The sequence below is a fragment of the Strongylocentrotus purpuratus genome, unplaced genomic scaffold (assembly GCF_000002235.5).
Source record: "Strongylocentrotus purpuratus isolate Spur 01 unplaced genomic scaffold, Spur_5.0 spur5_scaffold_10, whole genome shotgun sequence".
NCBI classification, from domain to species: Eukaryota; Metazoa; Echinodermata; class Echinoidea; order Camarodonta; family Strongylocentrotidae; genus Strongylocentrotus; species Strongylocentrotus purpuratus.
The window spans coordinates 11,317,288-11,341,422 of NW_022145595.1; the positions used below are offsets into that span (position 1 = coordinate 11,317,288).

General features: G+C 36.9%; 1 protein-coding gene across 1 annotated transcript in view; it reads right to left on the reverse strand.

The window, feature by feature from the left end:
* The window catches only part of LOC115921675 (phosphatidylinositol 3,4,5-trisphosphate 3-phosphatase and dual-specificity protein phosphatase PTEN-like), a 36,586-nt gene that overhangs the window by 11,254 nt on the left and 1,197 nt on the right, over nt 1-24,135 (reverse strand). Inside the window, exons 2-4 of the mRNA XM_030979487.1 lie at nt 6,808-6,892; nt 4,110-4,154; nt 3,001-3,175 (exon numbers count right to left, since the gene is read on the reverse strand). Of these exons, the coding sequence (XP_030835347.1) occupies nt 3,001-3,175; nt 4,110-4,154; nt 6,808-6,892 (305 nt within the window). The remainder of the gene's footprint in view (nt 1-3,000; nt 3,176-4,109; nt 4,155-6,807; nt 6,893-24,135) is intronic.

Here is a 24,135-nt window from a genome sequence, read left to right on the forward strand (position 1 = left end):
ATGGCTGTCCATAATTTCTAAGTCCAACTTAGGATCTTTGTGAAACACCCCCCCTGGTATTCAGTATTCGAAAGCCATATTACAGGCAAACGGAGAGGGGAAGAAAATATATTTAAATGTGTAGGACTGTCTTTAATACTGAATTCAGACAAGTGCTCTGGACCTGGTACTTGATGTACATGTACCTGTGTAGAATGAATCCATACAATTAGGAGTAGATTCATTTCATATATTGTGGCTTCTTCTGATTATATTGAAAAGCCATATAACAGGCAAACGGAGTGGAGAATATATATATATATACATGTATATCCAAATGAGTAATCCTGTCTCTGCATTAAGACAAGTGCCTTGGATTTGCTTGATGTACCTGAGTGGAATGAATCCATACAATTCGAAGTAGATTCATTTCATATTGTGGCTTCTTCTAATTTAGATTAAAAAGCCATATAACAGGCAAACGGAGTGGGGAAAATATACAAATGAGTAATCCCGTATCTGCATTAAAGGTAATACAAAGTTTTGGTATGGGGTCATGAATTTGGTTCAAATGAACATATTGGAAGCATATACGTTCCTACAATATTCAGTGATCGTTGTCACGGTCGAAAATCGACTCTAAAGTTATGAAATTGTAAATAGTAAACACTTTATGTTGAATAGCTCCCTCTCAAGGTCAAGATATTAATTAACCTATAAAACAATGTTTATTGACTAAAATCGACCAATTAGCCATTCTCGTTCAGAAATTATATACCACAACTACATACTCTGAGATTTTCATGGTCGCAGCTACCATTGTACGGCCGTAGGAGCTATTTGAAATTTATCAAAATTTACCGGAAGCACCAGTAAATCTTTATATTCAATTTTTCTCGAAAGCAGAAGTGCTTTAGTGGCTAAAATTTCTTGTGTTTTTAATACATCCACAGGGGCATTCAAATATATCAAAATTGTAAAGAATCACATCCACCCATTTTTCAAAATTTCCCAAAACTTTGTAATACCTTTAAGACAAGTGCCATTGGCCTGCTGTATATGTACCTGTGTGGAATGAATCCATAAATGAATCCATACAATTTGGAGTAGATTCATTTCCTAAGAATGTGTGGCTTCTTCTAATTTATATTAAAAAGCCATATACAAGCAAATGGAGTGGTGGGGGGGGGGGGGTATATATATAAATATCCAAATGAGTACCGGGTAATCCTGTACAGGTTATGTATCTGCATTAAGACAAGTGCCACAGACTTGCTTCATGTACACATACATGTATATGTACCTGTGTGGAATGAATCCATAGATGAATCCATACAATTTGGAGTAGATTCATTTCATAAATATGTGTGGCTTCTTCTAATTTAGATTAAAAAGCCATATAACAGGCAAGCAGAGTGGGGAAAAATATATATATATATATATATACAAATGAGTAATCCTGTCTCTGCATTAAGACAAGTGCCATTGGCCTGCTGTATATGTACCTGTGTGGAATGAATCCATAAATGAATCCATACAATTTGAAGTAGATTCATTTCATAAATATGTGTGGCTTCTTCCATGGAAAAAGCCATATAACAGGCAAGCAGAGTGGGGAAATATATATATATATATATATATATATATACAAATGAGTAATTCTGTCTCTGCATTAAGACAAGTGCCATTGGCCTGCTGTACATGTATATGTACCTGTGTGGAATGAATCCATAAATGAATTCATACAATTTGGAGTAGGCTCATTTTATGAGTATGTACGGCTTCTTCTAATTTTATCGGTTAAAATAATGAAATTCTCAACTCGTCATTGTAGACAATCGGTACTTAAAAATAGGTTCAAAAATATATAAATGACTAGTCCTGTCTATGCATTCAGACAAGTGCTCCGGGCCTGGTACTTGATGTACCTGAGTGGAATGAATCCATACAATTCAGAGTAGATTCATTTCAAAATGATGTATGGCTTCTTCTAATTTCATGGATTAAAGTAATGACATTCTCAGCTCATCATTGTATGTTAATAATCTTCAGATATCAAATTCATAGTAAAGTAAAATTCATAAAGAGATGTGATCAACCTCAACTCTTCATAACATAGGGCCCTGACATCATTTTTGTTTATAGTATCTCAATTATAAAAGAACATGTTACTCCTATGACAATGAAAGCTATGATACTCAGTAATGAGTTCATGATTCACGGATAAAGAATGATTATCATTGAAAAGTGTATAATTGGTAGTGGTTGCGGCTTTATGTGAAGTAAGAGGGGGTGTAGCATGATGAGACTACGTGTCTTTCCCGTGGCCTGACTCGGGGCAAATCGGGTATAATACGACTACAGACGACGCGACCGCAGTATTCACGTGCGCGCAACATATGCGAAACCGAAGCGTGAGGAGAACTTCGGTCTGTTTCACCAACTCTAACACGCCCTGACCGTTAATCAAGTCCATTCGTGTACGTGCAGTTGTCCTAAGACGCAGGAGATGGGGTTAACCAGTATTTGCCATGCTACACACCCTTTAACAACGTATGGATTTGTCCTTGACCCTTTGATGTCCGAAAATATCTTTTGACTGAGGCTGAGTTTATGCTTGATTTTGAAGGTAGAATGAGAGATTTGTAACGCTCATCGTAAATGCTCATCGTAATCGCAGTTCCACGATGTACTGTTTATGCTCACTTCTCCGGCTCCTTCAGGCATTTCTCCCTGTGTTGCCTTAATTGGTCTTCCAGCTGGATTCGCAAACCTTCACTGTGCATGCTATGCAGATCCACTAGAGGTCAGTGCGTTGACCTCATTTAAACGCGTTTACAAATTGTAAACGCATCTTTTTGTGAGTTTACCATCGGTGATCGTGATCGCCGTTTTTCGGTGATTCTACAAAAGTGAGCATGGACGCAACCGTGTTTTAAACTAAACGCGTAACAGATGCCTGATTCTGGCCAGAAAATGAACACGCCCTTAAATACAATCAAGATAAGCGTGATTCCTTACCTTGCCTGCCTTACAATGAATGGCTGCCACATTGTCTTTGTCTTCGGCCAGCCACTGCATGACATCTTCACAAAATGGCCGAATAAGTTCTATCCTAGGAGGATTATGATCATCGAATGGATAGTGGGCCACTCGATGATCAAATCGCGACGTATCATAATTCCTCTCTGAGCACCTATTAACATTAACAGAATGAAAATAAGAAAAAAAATCAGTTTATCCAGTAATTATGAATCAAATTTTAGTCTGCATGTTAAACTATCGCATTTGTTGTTACCTATGCTCAAGTTAAATGTTCTACTCTCTACCCATCTGTATCTTATTGATGTTTTTAATTTGTAATCTTGTACTGACATGCAAATGAAACAAATTTCCAATCATTGGACAATAAATTTTAATATGAATATGAATATGAAAACAAATAGGAAAAAAAATTGTATTTATTAATTTCATTATGCCTTTGACTGAAAGGTACATGTAAGCTTAAGATCTACTAAAAATTGAAAGTACATATATTTTAACAAAATTAAATGAAACTAACACAAACTGTTCAACACAACAAATATATGTCTGCCAAACATTATGTTGTTTTAATTTATTTGCTCTATAAATTCAAGGAACGATAGTAAAATTGAGCTAGTAAGTTTCAACCTACATGCATTAACTGCGTCTTAGTTTATGTGATTTTCAGGACATTTGTAATTTTGTATAGTAGTTTATATTTCAATGATTTACATTAAATTCCTGCATCACATTCATAAAAAAATAAGATTTACATTACACCAGTCTCTCTTGAAATCCAATTTTATTCCCAAACTTTCAGGAACCTAGATTAGCTTTAAGAAATATCTACTTGGAAAATAAAATTATAGTCATGATAACAAGCAAGTATAGCCCTAACTTCACAGATGAACTTATAGTCAATACTTATCCACTTCTAACCCACTTCAAAATGGGTAGAGAAGTCTTAATCGAATCTAGACTTTCAAATTTGTAATTGACCATACAATTATAAGTGGATATGTCCAGCCTAAAACCACTTTCTGCTCACTTTTGGCTGCAAAATGAAAGTAGTATGACGTTTAAATAAGCTCATTTGCCATACTCACAGGTTGTATACTTTGTAATGATCCTGATGATGTGAGTTCAGAAACCTGAAAATAAAGCAAAGAAAAGGACAGTTTCATTTAATTTTCCACAAGATTACATAATAATTATAAAAACTAGTATTTAGTACGCTATGTATCACAGTGTTCACAAAAAATAATCATACATAACATACAACTGAATTTAATCAGAATAGGTACAGACATTTATAGTGTATGTACACTGATTTGATTACACAAGATTACATGATAACATGATTTGATTACACAAGATTACATGATTTTATTATATACATGTAATTTGACCGTGCAATTCTTTAGTGTTAACACAATCATATATACTAGCAGGACCCGTGGAAAATCCACGGGATTCTAGGGGAGGGGAAGGGGGGGGGGGCGGTAAATAGAAAGAGGCCTATGTGCTATCGAAAATAAAATTTGATTATATTTCTATAGGGTCTAGACGATTTTTTATAATATACGCTGTTTGACCATGAATGGCGCACCATAATACCCGTTTTAATGCATTGATTTGATGAAGAAACTGTATCATAGTAAAAGTATTTTATCCAGCATGGCTATATTTTTAAACGACCATCTGAATTTTTTTGTGAAAACTTTACTTTGAAAAATGATTATCGAAATTCAGCATAAAACTATACATGGGCAGAATAATCACAATCTAAGCTCAGGTTTCATACCTCTATAGTCACGAAACTATATTGAGATAGGGGCAATAACAGCAATTTCAGTGTTGTCGAGTCTCAGCTCACTCACAGTCACAGTTCCGACAGTGCTCGGCAGCAGTGGCGCACTGCACTGTCCGTGCGTGGACTCGAGCCCCACGGCAGCTAGCTTGCAACTGGACTGTCAATTACGATGAATTTCTTGTGAAAACTTTACTTTGAAGAATGATTCTCAAAATTCAGTAAACATGGACAGGATAATACTAAAGTAACCCTGCTTGCATACCTCTATTCACGTAAACTATATACAAATCACGGCAATCATCATAGAATCAGAGTCGAAGCGACTGACCTGTGCGTGTGACGGTCTAGGTGGAGGGAGGGTGGGGGGGGGGTAAATAGAAAGAGGCCTATGTGTATCGAAAATAAAAATTGTTTATTTTTATATAGGGTCTAGACGATTTTTATAATATACGCCTTTTGACCATGGCGCACCGTAATACCCGTTTTAATGCATTGATTTGATGCAAGAACTGTATCATAGTAAAAGTATTCTATCCAACTAATTGAGCTAGGCTATGTTTTTAAACGACCGTCTGATTTTCTTGTGAAAACTTTACTTTGAAAAATGATTATCGAAATTCAGCATACAGCTATACCTGGCCAGAACAATCACAATCTAAGCTCAGATTTCATACCTCTATAGTCACGAAACTAAATTGAAATCGGGGCAATAAGAGCAATTTAAAAGTGTTGTCGAGTCTACTCAGCTCAGCTCACACACCTGCACAGTCACAGTTCCGACAGTGCTCGACAGCAGTACAGTGGAATGCACTGGCACTGTCCGTGTGTGGACTCAAGCCTCACTACAGCTACCTTGCAACTGCAACTGAACCGTCAGTTACGATGAATTTTTTGTGAAAACTTTACTTTGAAGAATGATTGTCAAAATGCAGTAAACATGGACAGGATAATCACAAAGTAAGCCCTGCTTTCATACCTCTAATTCACGTAAACTATATATAAAAATCACGGCAATCATAGAATGAAAGCCGAATGAAAGTCGCAAACCGACTGTGCGTGTGAAAATCATCGCATACATTATACACGTACGTTCGTACACACAGCAGGTCCGTCTGGCCTACAAAGCATATCCTATAGAAAGACGCATAACACGGGTAAGCTCAACCCGTTGAGCGTACATATTGGCTACATCCCATCACCTGAGTGAGTCATCGGTTAATGTGTATTTCTCTGACACGCTACAAAGCATATCCTATAGTAAGAGGTCTAACTCGGGGTACGCCCCACCGTTTTAAGATGAGATTTGCTACACCCGTTGACGCGAGTGGATTCTCGTCTATTGTGTGTCTCTTCGTCTCGCTTTGATAATTAGACAAAGGGCGGGAGCACGCCTTGTCGACTCGCTCTCGCGGGTTCGTCGCCTCCTCGCAATCCACGACGCCCGCCGTGCTTTCGTCCGCCCGTCCTCCCCGAAACCCCGAAACCGCGTTTGACGGCATGGACGTCGATCGCGGGGTCGAGGTGGCACGCGGGTTACGGGAGACAGGCCTCGTGGAATTGTGCCACCGTCCCCGCGCCACGGCGGAGGCGAGCGGGGTCGGGGAAAGACGTTTTTGAGGAACCGTTTTGTACCCGTTTGGACCCCCCGCGGCGATTTTGCGTATTAATAATATAGATATATATGATGTAACTATATCATCCTGAAATAATTCATACAAAATGTGGGTGTACCACAATGATCTATCATAGGACCTGAAGTATTCTTTTTTTTAAGTAGATAAAACTTTTAACAATTCTTTCATCATAATAAACTTTCTTAAAAAGAATGGCATACACGTAGATACCAAATTTAAAAGGTAAATGATCCATGCTACAGGTATTAAGAAAATGTGGGTTTTCATGTACCACAAGGGTCTATCATAGGACCTGAAGTATTCTTTTTTTTAAAGTTAATAAAACTTTAGCAATGTGAAACAGCATATTGAACTTACTTGACTACATGTTCCATATCATTTCTGTACATCCTCTCTAAGCTCTCCGCTGGGAATCCCATGGCAATAATGTTGGGACATATATCTACAACGGTACAGGTCAAGGAAAACAACACTTCTCGCTTCTTAATTGCATCTCAACAGTAATTATCACATCATTGTCTTCAATCTTCATTTAAATGTGCATTCATACCATATATTTGGCCAACAACCCACAATAATGTTGGGACATATACAGCACGGTACCGGTCAAGGAAAACGCTCCTCACTTCTTAATTGCACCTCAACGGTAATTATCATATCATTGTCTTCAATCTTCATATAAATAAGCATTCATACATATATATTTGGCGAACAACCCACTAGATCGATAGCCCAATCAGACCATCATTGATAGTGACTGACAGAACAGAGAATCACATTAGAAAATAAATGTACAGAGGAAGGGATAGAAAAAGATGAAAGGAGGAAAACCAAAATAACACAGAAGGAAAGAGAGAAATAAATAAGAATTAGAATTGACAAAGAATATGAAAGAATGAGTAAAACTTCATACATACACCTGTACACAGTAACTAGCAAGAACATATGATAGAAACAGACATTAAATAGAAAAAAGTAAAGGAAGACAGAAAAGAAGCGGCTAGTGATACTTCTTATTTCATTCACCTGTTACGAATAAATTAGTGCTGTAACATCACGGATATCTCCAATTCCGTTTAACCGCCAGTCAAAACCGGACGGTTTTCGGTTAAACGATTAAAAAAAAAAAAAAAAAAAACGGGAAAACGAAACCGTCCAATTGAAAACGGAGTCCGCCATGGGCGGTCGGATACCGGCCAGTTAAACGTTTGACTACAGCACTAGAATAAATGAATCTCAATAGTATGTATGCAATTTGCATTCTGACTATCAAAAATAATTATTTGTATCAGGTGAAGGAAACAATCCGTATCGAAGCACTTTGATATACATAAATTTAGTTCCATCACGACAATTGTCAATGATTACTATTTGTTTTTATAATGTAGCATTATGTATCATTACCAGTATGTAGCATTGCTATTAAGACCAAGTATCAAGACCTTTGACATCTTTGTAAGATCATCATTTTTAATCATGATTAGATGCATTAACAAAATTATGATAGCTAAAATTTGAAAATCTTGCTGTAAGTTATCCTAAATTGACCACTCCAAATATCCCTGCACAAATATTTCATAAACAGTGCAGAACACAAAGAATAAGAATATCATTATATAAATGTAGTAGGTTTTACATCACCATACAAGCTGATACCTACGTGTACAGTGTACAGTACATGTATTATAAGCAGCATCTAAGAATATAATTGTTTACTATGGGTGACAATGTAGTCATCTGCCTGAAAGTCGGGCAGAGGTGGAGACTGTAAATCTTGCATCGGTCACTGGCTCTACAACGGAAGAAGAGCTGTTGATATCAATATGATGAGACTATGGGACAAAGATCAAAGTTAATTGAACTCATTTCCACTGTATTTAAGCATCCACAATCTTTATCAACTTTTATATTGGTTTCCCTCTTATTAAGTTGTAGTAGATTTCTGTTTTGATGAACCTGTTCATTGACTAAAACCAATAAAACATGTTTTTTCTGACTTGTTTTCAATTATAAGATCAAACACGCTATCTTTATCTACTGGGTGCAAGCCTAAAATCTCTTTACAGCGATTGAAACTTCAATCAAGAAAGCCTAAAATTCAAAGCTATTGTCCTAAGGCAGTACTAATGAATATTAATAAGCGAGAATGAGTCAGGAGAGCTGAGGTATTTGTTTCCAGTTCATTGTGAATTTGCCATGGACCAATAATGGCCTGGTGGTACTGTCACTGCCCGGCAAGCAGTAAATGGCAGGTTCAAATCTGACTGTGTACAGACTACAGAGTACAGGGCCTATGCAGTACTGGCACTGTAAATGCTGTTATTTTTGCGTGAAAATTTTTTCGCGCTAAGCGACCCCAAAACATATTCGCGGGTTCTTAAATTTTAGTTGCACGCAATTCAGCCCGCGCAAAACACGCAAAAGAAGTCATGCTCATTTTGTGGACACCGACTTTTGCACGAAATCCGCGAATATTACCACGTTTACAGTATGCTATCAGCCTAGTCTCAAATTGCTGACACCTTTACGTAAAACGAAGGACAATGGTTTGTCGCCTGCAAACTAACAATTGCCAGGGCTGTCGTCTAAATCATTTATAACTAAGCACTCTAGGAGGCTGTTCACACCGCAATGAGATAGCGCGGTCTATCGTAGCACCCCCTTTTTTCTAGCGCGCGCTAAACCGCGCTATCTCTCGTGGACCACCCCCAAGAGGTGCTCCAGTGGCACGCCGTTTTGGCTCGCCACGGCTCGCTGTTGGACAAACCGAAACGACGTTGTACCTTCCAAACCGCAGAGATAGCGCGGTCTAGCGCGCGCTATCTCTACCGGTGTGAACAGCCTCAAGGAGAAATGAGAGTACAAGGAATTAATGAAGTACTCATTTACAAGTAATCATTACTTGCACCTGTATCTCCTTTCTAATGCGAACATCTCCTTCCTCATCTTCTTCTCAACCCAACATGTACACTGTAGCTCATCCTATTGTATTATTTCTGTACCCTGGGGGGTGTTTCACAAAGATCCTAAGTTGAACTTATCTCTAAGTTGGACTTAAAATTTATGGGAAGCCATAAGCATCCTTGAAAACATTTTGTAATTTTTTTTTTAGAAGGCATAAAATGTTGATTAAAATCATTCATATTTTCTATTATCATGGGAGATTTCATGTTCTTGATGTGGAATTGATGAAAAGTCTAAAATACTCCAATTTTTGCTTTTGAATAGATTTCATTTTAAGGCTCCAATGGCTGTCCATACTTTTTAAGTCCAACTTAGAGATAAGTTCAACTTAGGATCTTTGTGAAACACCCCCCTGGTCTCTCACTTCTGTTTCGGCATTGTCTATGCTTTGTTATTTGTATTGTGGCTGTGTTCTCCTTTCTTTGTCATGTAAAATACTCTCTTGTCCCGTTTTTTATCTCTGTTGGCATCCCCTTTTTGTCCTATTTCTAGTTCCTTTTAGTAGTTACAAATTAGTCCAATTGACATACTCATTATTCCTAACTATCATTTGAGGGGTTCACAATTGTACAAGCATTGCTTTTCAATAGACCCTAGCTGTTTCCAATTTGTATTCCTTAATTTTGTAAATGATTATAATTGATTTTTAATGTTTTGTTGGAAACAAAAATATAATTGAATTGAAGTGAATTGAATTACATGCATACCGTACCAGTTGTAGTCTGCAGCACAGACTCTGATATGACACTTTACAACAATTCATTAAGCCTTGAGCAGAGCCTAGATCTGTAAATTTCTGGCTGCGTCAGGAGTGGCAGCTACAGTACAGATCTCATTATAGTCTCATTTTACAGACACTGTTACGCACAACGACTGACAAGGGATTGTGCATGCACACTACATGTCAGGTGTGTTTATAGTATTTAAAGATAAAGTTGAGTACTGGTCATGCAATTGCATTCACATTGCGAAAGAAACGGTGTGGAATCGATCAGAAAAGGTTGATCATCTATGTAGCATATAAGTATTGGTGTGTACTGCAAGGTTCTGGAATCATCAAAATGAAATGTGGCCCAGTCTTGGTAAAGTTACAAGCACCATACACAGAATATGGGACTACACAAATGGTGTCGGGGTTACCTACATGTACCTTGATTTCCTTATCTTTCTATGCTCATTACTCAGCCAGTATACATTTTTCTACCAAAATTGTTTGGCAAATGACGTTTATTTGTAATCTTGAACATTCAGTGCAAGTTTCGTTTGATTCTGTGAGAATTCATTTTATACTTTTACCAGAACTCAAGTTTATCTTTAAGCCATACAAGATCATGTTAACTATTAAAATGAAGGTTGGTTCGGTTTTCACCTCCCTAAGATTGTTAATACATGTATGAACTCATACGATCTGAATTTGCCATTTTTATAATGTAATCAAATTTAATGTACAAAGTGCCACGTTACAAATTATTTCATTCACATTACATCACAAAAAATTTGATTACCGGTACATCACGAAAATTATCTAACGCGAGTTACACGACCATTGTTGAGAATCATATGACTTCAATTGCGACCCTTGTCGAGAATCTTAAGGGTCTTTTTTTCAATCTCTTTTGCACACTTCGTAAGTTTGTATTCACATTTTCCTTGTACGGAATCTTTCAACTCTGCCTAAGTTCTATGAGATTGATTAATAGAGATATACAGTGTGTGCAATTCAACGACTAGGGCAGATTCTACCAGATTGCATCGTGAACAAATGGCTTTAGGTGAAAGTAGACAATACAGGACATTTCCACACATTCAGACGATCAGAATGCGCCGCATAGCTACATGTATGTATACAAAAAGAATTATATTTTTCATAGTCTGAATGACGTATAAAGAATCATCGCATTTAAAACGAAAGGTAGTAGAGCAAAGTGCGCGTTTGAGCATCGTTTCAACCAAAGACCCCAAATACAGAATCAGGGTCTACATATAGTAAATGTAGCTTATCATGATCACACACTGGTGATTGGCTAAATAACCTCTTCAAAACTTGTTTCTTTGTACGATGTTTTTTGTGTGATCTGTATGCCCCTTTCGCTATACAATGTCTTTTACATGTTTATTAAAGTTTCCTCCTCTAACGTTTCTTTATACAACGTTTCTTTATAGTTTAAACAACAGTTCTTTATACGTTTCTTTATACATTTTTTCTTTATACAAAGTTTCTTTATAGTTTATACAACCTTTCTTAAAGAACGTTTCTTATATGTTTCTTTATAACTTATACAACGTTTCTTTAATATGTACATGTACATGTATAGTACATCGTTTCTTTATGCAACATTTCTTTATAGTTTATACAACGTTCTTTCATACAAGTTTTGTACACGAGATTGAAGAAGACTAGCAGCCTTTTCACACAAAGCTAAAATTCATCGTATCTAGAGATGATTAGTATAAACGTGTTTAATTCAACAGTTTTAAACATGTTTATAGAAAATTTTCCCTGTGTGAACATCGTTTATACGATGTTGGGATAGATACGAAGTGGCGATTCATACGCCCCTAAAAGCAGGCTGCAGATACGAAGTTCGTATCTAGAGAGCTTGACATTTTGTGTGTGAACGGTTATTCGTGTTTAAACGTGTTTAAACTGGAGGGAGGGAGCGCTCTGTTTGCAATGGCACTACTGCGCATTTTACGAGCAGTAGTTAATCACGAAACGATCGCAACGAAATTTCTGTGTGTGAATGATGTCGTATGTACAGGTGATTAGTTTAAAGCCCTTTAAACTAATCATGTTTATAGAATTTTAGCTGTGTGTGAAAAGGCTGTAGACCTGTCATCACTGATAGGTACTGACCTTGACCTTTTCCACACAGCAGACACATTTACAGGTCAAAGGTCAAATGAAGTGACATACACTGACTGGAGACAACTCTACAACAAGTTGTATAAATTTCATTCACTCACAGTATAGGCCTATACTATAGAGTCACATCGGTTTTAGTGTGGTCATTTCAAATAGATTTGGTCCTATCAGAAAGGATGTGACATGTCACCATGGTAATGATGAAATTAAATCTTTTTTTTTTTTACCTGGCATTCTATCAACGGTTTAGTTTAACGGTTTATAAGAAGTATAAAGAAAATAAAGGATTAGCATAAAACCTGGCGTAACATGGGGCTCACACTATTATTAAAAGTTTTTTAAAACCAAGTCATATTTGGGTTTCGTTTACGCCCTATTCTGTGCAATTGCAAGAGTGTGTACGCATGATTTAGTTTACTCAACAAGATGTTTAACTGTTCACTGAGAATGTATTTAAATTGCGATATGTACAATGTACACATATCTCTTTGCACAAAGAAATATTTAAGCTCATATTTTTAATACAGTCAGTCTAATGAAATCGCTTACATCAAGAGTAAAACATGTTATTTTTGTTGACGATTAGAACACTTTACCTCAATAAACTACATACAGTACTAGCAATTAAACCTTACTGACTATGTACAATACATGTAGGCCTCTAGAACTTTGATTTAAGAAATTACAATGCTTCTACATGTACTGTATGTACCTGTATATGTACAAGTACAGTATGTAGTACGTGTAGGCCTACAAATATGGTTAACTTGATGTCATGTCAAGCAAAACTATGGCTTTATATCTCCGACATTACTCTTTCATAAAATAGGGCTTACACTTTAAAAAAAATAACACTAGTTTGCATAACATTTTAGACTTACATACATGTAATTGACTACATAATTGCCAGCATTTACGTACAGATACCATTTTGTGTGAAATATTACTGCACTTTTAGATAATTGCAAATATGATTGCAGGGCCCTCGGCCTCAGGGAGAACAGTATTACATGTAATACTGACAAGGCTACCCTGGGTAAACAAAACACATTATCATTATTATCATCATTATTTATTCAAAACAACCATCATTAGTCTGCTTGGACTAGAGCCAGTGAGACTGAACACGGTCAATTCAACAGGGCACCCAGACAACGGTATCACAATTAAAGGTACTATGTCCCTTTTACAGCCAACCTCAAATTCTGTAGAACTTTGCAGGAATTATGAATGTCATGTACATGTATGTCCTATCTGTGAAATTTAAACATTAGCAGTGTCCTCATATTCAAATTATGCAAGGAAACCCGTTTACTTGCTAGACTTCACTGTCAGACACTATTGAGTGACTGACTGGCTTTTTTTCTTCTTTGGTAATAACATACATGAAAAGAGTTGTAAAGGGTACATGAGCATTTGTCTACATGTACATCAATAACCCACTTCTTGTGATGGCCAAGATTAAACTGATTGAATCTTTGCGCAGCATAAAACGTATGACCATTCGGTACAATTGTCTGAAAATCAAGACTATTACTTTTGGGCTCTATAGCCTTAAAGTCGATTTGACAACTAATAGTCGTTATTTTCCCACTTGAAGGCATTTTCAACCCCCACCTTTTTTAGGGAAGTTCTAAATTAGTATTATCTTTCAAATGCAGTTGAAATTTAACTTTTTCATTTTTTTGGCCTGCAAATGGGACATAGTACCTTTAACAGTTCCTCTTTTCCTTGTATAATCTACATGATAGAGTGATTGGATGCATGCTTCACCGATACAATGAATGCATTTTGTATCTACATGTATGATTTGAACAAAAAAACATGATAACAGGACCAAATTTATTATTATACCCCATTACCCCTCCTTCGGAAATGCGTAAAATCTGAAAATATATTTATTGCCACAAATCATGAATAGTTTTAGATACACAATATCAAAAGAAAGAAAAAAGAATCAGGTTGAAAACGAACTTCAGGCACTACATATACATGTACATGTACAGTGTACATGTTAATGTTACCTTCAATGGCAAAAGAATTAAAAAACGCACAATTTCATATCAAGACTAACTGTAAGGAAAAAAAATTGTGTTAAAAATGAACCTAACACTTCAAGAAGAAAAAAACCTGTGTATAATAAATATATAAAATCAACCAAAATTGCTTCATCCTGCATTCTATAAGCTAATGGATAAGGAGTATGAAGAAATTTTCAAAGAATATCATAAAACTGCAAACTCAGAATCCAAGTCTGGCCTTGAATCCGTGCGCGCCCTATACAATGCGAGTGTGTAGGCGTACGTAATTAAACTAGTCTACTCAACAAATTTTTTCGCTGTTCACTGAGACCATATTGCATGATTTGAAGCATAATTTAGAATACAGTATAGCCACAGGGAACCCCTTACATAAAGAACAGGGCATGTTTGGGTGATGGTTACATAAAGTTGAGTTCTGGTCATGTGATTTCATTGTGAAAGAAACAGTGTTGAATCGATCAGAAAAGGTTGATCATCTACATATAACAAGTACATGTATTGGTGTGTACTGCAAAGTTCTGGAATCATCAAAATGATAAGAAAATTGGCCCAGGCTTGGTAAAGTAACAAGCCCTGTACACAGAAATATGTATATGGGACTACACAAACTTGTGGCATAAAAATCTGGCCTGATTTTTATGATGTTACATGCCATATTCAGAATATGAAGGCATTGGAAGAGCCATGCTTTTCATGGGACATTCACACTTGCATAATAACAATGATAATGCTCACAAATTATGTTTCACCTCTCCCCAGAACTCAACCTTCTCTTCAAATACTTTCCATTTGTATATTTGAGAGCTGCCGATTCTAAATTCCCATGCACTATTGGAACTTCTGGAGGAGTATACTTTGATTTTGATCTTGGATAAAAGTGAGATGAAGTCAAGCCTTATATTACCACAGCCGAGGAGGAGAAGCATATGAGGCATGTTAATTAGCACGTCTTTAATTACCCAACTCGTGAAGGTGAAAGTAATGCGCTGCTGCGTGGCATATCAGTTCAATCTCATCAACTTCTAATTATACCTTAATTTTGGGCTGGAGAGGGTGAGCGATGAGCAGACTTCAGGCTTGACAGCAGCTGACCTATCTCATCATATTACATAACATACTTTCGAGAGAAAAAAAAATGTCTCTGTTCACTACATGTTAACCCATTAGCAACTATCGGTAGAGATTTTGTAAAACTGGCCTACATGTATTACTCACTGGAAGATGTTGCAATATTGCTCTCATTTTGACATTTTTCTGAACAAAATGAAACATGCGCTATTTTTCTATGCAGAATCCTACTGTAGACATCGTAAGGATTACGCACGTATAACATTTTAAGGGTAGACCCTACAACGGATACTATAGCGGGTTTAAAAACGGACAAAAACGGACGGGCGGTTTCGGGCGGTTCAGTTAGTAAAAGGAGGAGCGGTTTAGTTGCTATTGGGTTAATGAAATATTCAAATTTTCAACCTAAGATTGCTCACCCCAGAAAAATATGATGGGAAGTCTTATCACCTAACATTTGCCTTGAAATTGATGAGGGTTTTCTTTTATATTTCTCTAATGCTATTAAAGTCAGATATTATTCCTAAGTGTGAACAAAATTTTGTTTCTTCGATTTTAGATCAAAATGACTCTAAATTAGACTTTTTTTTTGAGACGCCCTGTAGTTTACAGGATTCAAAAATCGTCTATACAAAATGATACAAACTTTCAAACTAGAGCGGGACCCTGAATTTCTATCAAGTTTCCATTCAGAACGATGCTCAAACATGCTTTTCACTGTACATAACATGTACAGTGTTTCTTTATAAGTCATTCAGACTAAAAAAATTTAATTAGATGTACACGTACATGGCTCTATACTGCTCTTATACAGCTATACAATGAACTTTGGCAGTCTGAACACAACCGGGTCAGTCCTTGCAACTCCCTGTTCTCTTTCAATGTCCTTCATCTCTCACCTCTTTATACGTCATTCAGACTAGGAAAATTAAATTACATGTACATGTACTGTAGCTATACAGCTCTTGTACAGCTAGCTATACAGTGAAATCCGGTAGTCTGAACATGGGGCTAGCTAGTCCTTGCAACTCACTGTTCTCTTTCAAATGTCCTTCATTTCTCATCTCTTATCTCTTGAACCCTTCACCATTTTCTCTCTTCTCCGAACAGTGTTTCTTTATACGTCATTCAGACTAGGAAAATTTAACTACATGTAGCTAGTTAGCTACATAGTGTATACTGATTTTGTACAGCTATACAACAAATTTTTGTAGTCTGAACTAGGGGTCAGTCCTTGCAACTCACTGTTCTCTTTCAACGTCCTTCATCTCTCATCTCTTGAACCCTTCACCATTTTCTCTCTTCTTTCTCCGTCAATGCCGACCACTCATGTGAATGCTCACAATAGCACAAAAGACAAGCACGCAAGAGCCAATGACGTCATTCCAACCTAGGTATAAAGATAAGAGCTTGCAGAGGCAGTGGCACATCCTTTCACGCAACTAGACTAGTGCACCTGAATGCCTCTTTGATGTTAAGAGTAGACCTGAATGAAGGCGGGGGTAAAGATACAAAAATCTATGGCAATTCGACCTCTTCATGAAGTCTCTCTCTGTCTCTTTCTCCATCCCTCGGTCTCTTTCTCTCTCCCTCAGTCTCTTTCTCTCTCCCCTCATTCTCTTCACTCTCTCTCTCTCTCCCCCTCAGTCTCTTTCTCTCCCCCTCTCTCTACTCGATCTTTGAAATCTAAGAAAGACATCACCCAGCCTTCTACTGTACATTTGTATAACATGTATTAAGACTACTATAAAATTCTCATGGTCAAACTCTCATTATACAATCTACATGTATGCACAATTAAGCACTCCCTAATCAACTTCTTCTTTAAAGACCATATCCGAACTGAAAAATGAAATGGATGAATTATACATGTTTATCAAGTTTACATGTACTGTGCGGATTAGTGAATGGTAATGACAAATTATCTAAATATTGAAAATCATGTTTCCATCTCCTCCCAAAAATTATGCAATAGACAGGATAGCAAGCAAGCAAATAAGGACCATTTCCACACAGCTAATTCCTGGATTCTGAAGTACACGCATTTTCATGACAGAGTAGATGTGAATGAATATTGACATAAAACATATACTGTGCTATTCGCGGATTTAAGAGGTTCATCTGATTGGTGATGTAACTTGAGCATTAGTTTTTTTTCCTAGTTTCTTCATAATCAGTAGAAAAATCCCTGAGAAATTGAGTTCTTTCTTCACAATTACCAGGTTAGGTGCGCTTTCAATCAACGTGATGCAAGCTTCAGCAGCCCTATGTCATAGTTTTTTTTTACTGGTCGTGAAGGAACAAATACTCTGCTATTCATTCGACCACAGAAACTTCTTGTGCAAATAAAATGATTGTGTTCCATAATGATGCACATTTCTACCTGACATTTTAACGAGATCTCGATTCTTGAAATCAATAATATGCTCTCAGTAGCTGCACCAGGATTCCATGGCTATTCCATTTCCATTTAGAATACCTCCAACGACACTCCAGATATTCCTCATTTCATTCATTCATTCAGTGTTCCTTTAAACCTTGAACTTGAGATTATTCTCTTTCTTTCTTTCTCTCTCTCTCTCTCTCTCTCTCTCTCTCCAGCACAAACCCGTGTCATTTGTTGTGCGTAACGGTGTCTGCACCATGAGACTACAACAATAAGCTCTGCATTTGATTTTGACTGACAGATCTAGGCTCTGCTCAAGGCTTTAGGAATTAGAGCCTGTGCTTGCAGACTACCCCCCCCCCCCCCTCTTCCCTCCCTATCTCTCTCTCTCTCTCTCTCTCTCTCTCATTTCCGGATAGAGCGAGAGAGAGCAAGAGAAAGAGAGAGAGAGAGAGAGAGAGAGAGAGAGAGAGAGAGAGAGAGAGAGGTGCGGGGGGGGGGGGGGGGGGTGGTCTACAAACTCTACACTACAGTACATCGTAACATGGATACACTGCAAACCTGAGGTATAAAACACACAAACTAGGTCACCGAGAGCAGTGTTCCACTTAAAGGGAAATCCAACCTTAAAAATAGAAAACTACTGTACACCCTGTATCAGCATTTTCGCGGAGGTTTTACTTTCTTGAATTTTGCAAATCGCTCATAGATCGCAGATTAAAAGGCATGAAAGAATATTCAGCGAGTATTGTCGCATGTTGTAATCACTAAAGTAAGCCCCATCGCTTCACACACACGGCATCTACACATGTACTGTATACATGTACACTATTGCATCAGCCGTCACCAGATCATGCAGTGCAGTTTAAGACTACACCGATCGTAATACGACACCTCATTTGATTTACTCCTGGAATGATTCTCAAATTATGATGATTGTGATACTCAGTAATAAGTTCATGGTTCACAGAAGTAATAATTGAACATGTGAAATCGGAAGTGGTTGTGGCTTTACAAATTTACACAAATGAATTATCTTGCAAATTTGTCCTTCGACTAATGATCCGCAAAATATCTCTGTAAACACTTGAGTTAGGCTTCAAATAATACTCTAAAAAGAAAGCAGAATGTCAAAGAAGCAGACTAGCAAAAACTACAACAAATACAGACAAGATATAACAAATATATAAATTGTTGAAAGTTGTAATCACTATCACTATACGCATGAGAACTTCAATTTGGCTGAATTGGTAATGTCACAGTGATGTAAATTACTGTAGTGCGCTGGACAATTTTTCCCTATTTGTTCCAACACATAAAATCCTTTTAAGTTGGGAAAGTGGCATTTGAACAGGGACAACCTTCATTAAAATAAACTGTAATGTTATGGTCTTGACAAGTAATTAAGACTCATGTTATATGAGTTGCTTAAATTAGGCCATTAAATTCAAACGGAAACAAAGTTCTAAAGGTTGTACTGCAGTCCAACGTCACAACTACAATTATAAGTTTTGGTAAATAATTGTTAAGTCAGAATATGGTGCGCTTAGAGACACCAGTATTAAGCGCCTTATAAATATTGTTTATTATTATTATTAACTACAGCAAATGATATGGGACGCATGTAACAAAAAATGCACGCTGAATAGAACAAAGATGCACAGCGAATATAACCAAAAAAAGCATGCTCAATGACGTAGTCGTTCAATATGTTCAATAGATTATTCATTGAATATCATGTGAACGACAATCCTCCAATCAAATGACAAGGATCTACTTACATGTACATGTACATGTACATGTCGGTGTTCTATAAAATTGGTTAACATTCAGGATTTCCATATTTGGGCAAAAATAGTTCAAAAATGTCTGCACTCATAAAATGCTCATTCACTGTGACGTGAGTGAACATAAACAGTGTACATGAGCTCAGTGGGTCAAAAATAGTAACTTGCAGAGAGCAAAGTACCATGGAAGTTGAGTTTTACACATCAAGAGAAGTTTCCCTATTCTCACACGTGATTTTCCATGGTGAAAAAGTCTTTCGCAACACCACATCCAAATCCATATACAATTAGTAGACCGACATCAAATTATGAGGCACATGCATACTATTGAAAGCAAGCCGCAGAATATACTAGATAGATGGACCTTTTGTTTCACTTCCTTATTTCCTGGTACACAATTGCCAAACTTTGTGGGGACGTAGTAACTGTCATCGCCTGCCTGTGATAGATATCTGTACTTCTGTTCTGAGATGAGCCATGTAAAATGTGTATGGATAAGACACAAGTACATGTGTATGTACTTCTCTGCTAATTTTCCTCAATTTGTGGATTGATCATTAATCATGCCTACCGGTATTTTAACCCGAAGCCCAAAATCTGTCACCTTGATTCAGAGTGCATGTGTTTTCAAAGGTACATTGTACATACACTGTACATATATGTACATGTTGATCCGAAAAATATTTACCCTGTTGGCAGTAAACCTTGCTTATTTTTTTTTTAGTAATTCAAAGTTAACCACGGTTTAACTCAACATCTTGTTTGGAATCTGATTGCCTACATTTGTTATGCCCAAAACAGAAGAAAAAAAAAATCATTTATCATTATCAAATTGATTCTCCTTCAGTTTATTCATTAATTTTTTTAAACTCATTTAAATTCCATATTCAACTGTTGAAAATCCATATAATGACCCCAAATTGTTCACTTTGCATAGTGCGACAGAGGTATTGCAATGTACAGTACATGTTTATATCTTCTCACATTTCAATATAAGTAAATAAAATCTATTAGACTGCTCAGACTTTGGGGAATTTATATGAAAGTTGTATAAATAAATGTCGTATATAAAGAATCATCACACAGCAAAAGGAGGTTACAGACTAAAAAAATAAACATGTCCGAACATGCGTTTCATTATACGACATTAAATATAATATTCAGATTAGAAAAGGTACATGTACAATGTACTTTATAATCGTAGATGCAATTCTAGTAGAGATACATGTACATGAATTGTACACATAAAAATTCGGATAATCTAATTCAAAATTAAAGAGTATTACATGTGCTTCATGACTGAATCACTTCACTTTGGCGCTCAGCATCATTACTTTGCCCACAAAACACTGACAATTTCATCTACAGGTAATGTTGGTAAAAAGGCTCAAATGTACATGTTGGCCTACAACCAATTACAGACTTTGCCATCTAAAAATAATTCAAGACAACCTTTGATATTTTTCAGGGCTGGAATACTTGTCATGAATATGCAGGATTTATGTTACACTCGTATCTTGCAGACAACATTACTTGATGAGTAGATATGTACATTTACGTACATGTACATGTACATTTACATACTATCTTCCCATGACTTTCCTTCTCCTCCCCCCCCCCCCCACCCCCCCCCCTCCCACTTGAATACAGGGGTGTACATGACACATTATTCACCACTACAAGTCCCATGAGTGACCTGATGTCAAGCCTGTAACCATGGACTGTATACATGTATGTACTGTAGGTCCATGCTGTAACCAACAAGTTTAAGTTCTGTAACCCTTACGGTTACGGTACCCTTAGCCTCGACATACTATTAAAACAAAAACACGCACCAGCCCTTTTTCTACCAGCTTGAGCAGACCTCCCTACGGTGTGGTCATGCTTCCCCGTGTCTGTGAGACTCCTGCACACCGTCCAAGCCAGTCAGTTCGCGAACTCTCACTCATGACCCTATGAAGAAATTCATATTCCTTGTTAACCAACAATTTAACTTCTGCATTTACTATGTAAATGCCACTGGGGAATTTTATATTTGAGCGGTGAAGTGGATGACAAACAGTAATAAATACAAAGAAAGATGAGTGGTCAATTGACTGCAATATTATTAATATTGCCATGCTGTTTTCACATCATTTTTAATATTTTTCATAGCGTTTGAACGTACCACAAAATTCTTAGTAGTGATTTCGCACAGTGACATCGGACGGTGCAGAGGTATCTCACAGCCACATGAAGGCCTGATGACAAGATAGTGAGGTTTGCCAAGCTGCCCATGATGTATTTTATCAACCTGGAAAATATGCCACCAGAGTGAATATCATATACCATCCTTGTGCCATAGACAACTAATTTCAGCATACTTTCTATATTAGGCAACCAAATGAAGAAATGATAGACATACTGTACATGTAGAAGCTCATCCACCCCCCCCCCCTCAAAAAAGTACTCATTAGGCAACTAAATGAAATGTGATTTATTTAGTAGCCCAACAGGTACCCCCCTCGCCCCGCCCACACCCCCCCCCCCCCCAAACAAAAGAAGATGATGTACATGTACATGTACAGTATAGCTCAGCTAGGGTGATTGTTTAGATGAAATCATAAGTAGCAATGCACATTAAAAATGTGCATAAATTCAATCCTACATGTACTTTACAATGTATTTACAATGATTGTGATGTTTCCCTTTTACTAGCGCAGCAGTGATATTGGCCATAGTCTCTTCATAATTGTAATCAATGATAAAGTTTTCAGGCTATTTGGGGATATGGAAAACATTAACCACTGCAATTACACTTACTTACATTGTACATGTTTACAGGTACATGTAAAAGAAACACCAAAATCATTCAACAAGATTCAATTTATGGTTCTAACATTCAAAAGATGGTGTGATTCAAAGGCTTTTCAAAAGTCCCTCTGCCATAAATCTGGGGCTTCGGAGACAGACAGGAAGTAGTTAAGTGCTTTGTTTCTCCTTTCTCGAGTATGACCTACATTTTGTGCGTGTACCCTCAACCTACAGTGTATCTTAGATAAAATACACATCACCGAGCAAGAGGGATCAGTGGTAGAGCAGTGGTTCCATTACAGGAGTGACACTGGTTCGAAACCAAGAACATATTTGCTAGTGCACTTTAGTAAGGCATTATACCAAGTCCCTCAGACAGGACTTAAAGCCGTCGGTCCCATGTTTGCTTATCATGTGCAATCTTAGATAAAATACACATCATCTAGCAAGAGGGATCAGTGGTAGAGCAGTGGTTCCACTACAGGAGTGACACTGGTTCGAAACCAAGAACATTTGTATATCTTTGCTAGTGCACTTTAGTTAGGCATTATACCAAGTCCCTCAGACAGGACGTAAAGCCGTCGGTCCCGTTTGCTTATTCACATGTGCAAGCATGCATGCACAAGCTTTCTGAACAGTCAGGTATTAAACAAACCATCAAACCAACCGACCTCCTGCACCCATCAGTTATTGTCGTACGTAAACAAAGAGCTATTCTTCAGTAACTTAAAGTTACTGAAGAATAGCTCTTTGTGAGATCTACTGTGAGACGTGTGAGTACATGTACAAGGTTATCTCAGCTAGCCTTGAACATGTATGGGTAATCAAATTCATCAAAAATCAATGAAATTAGAATTATGAGTGTAGTGTATTTACATGTAGGTTACTAATAAAGGAAAATCCAGCCTTAAAGAGGAAGTCCACCCTGATATTCAGTAATAGTAGCAGAAAAATGAGAGGAACAGGTCATTGAAAATTTGAGCAAAATCTGATCAAATTCCAATTAAAAAGTTAGAATATTTGAAGTTGCAATCAATTAAACACTGATTGGCAACACTGTGACGTGTCTTGCAAGGTAATCTCCAATTTGCTTTGTACTGTACATAAAGTTTCATAAAATTTTGTATGAATGATGACATAATAGATTTTATTTTCATACATTGTACAAGTTTGATAGAAAATCTTCTTGGGGGATAATAAAATTTCAGATTTTAAATTTTTAGTACAGAGCAAATAAGAAGCGAACTGGCATGATATGTCAATTTAGATTTGATTAAAAATGTTTAAAATTCTTAACATTCTAATTTTTATTTGGAATTTACTCAAACTTTCACTGACCTGTTCCTCATTTTCCTTCTTCTGTTAAAACCAACTTAATATCAGGGTGGACTTCCACTTTAATAGGTTTCTACTGTAAAAGAGAGCAGAAAAATCAGTGGCAAACTAGTGAAAGTTTAAATGAAATCTGACAGAAAAGAAGAAAGTTGTGATTTTTTAAAAAGTATACCGTAATCGGTATACCGTATGAACCTACGATTGGCTGAATCGGCAATGTCACAGTAATGTGACATACAACATGTTAAGGACTTAAGGTGGACAACTTTCTCATTTGTTTCAACAAACAAAATGAATAAACTGTCAATTTGTCAAAATGTATTACTCAGGAGGGTCTTTCTTTTTAGAGGACATATATTGACATAAATTTGTTATCACTTTTCTAAGAATGCCCATATCTGCACAGCACCCTAGTCTGCACGTGTACTCTAACTGTGCAATTCT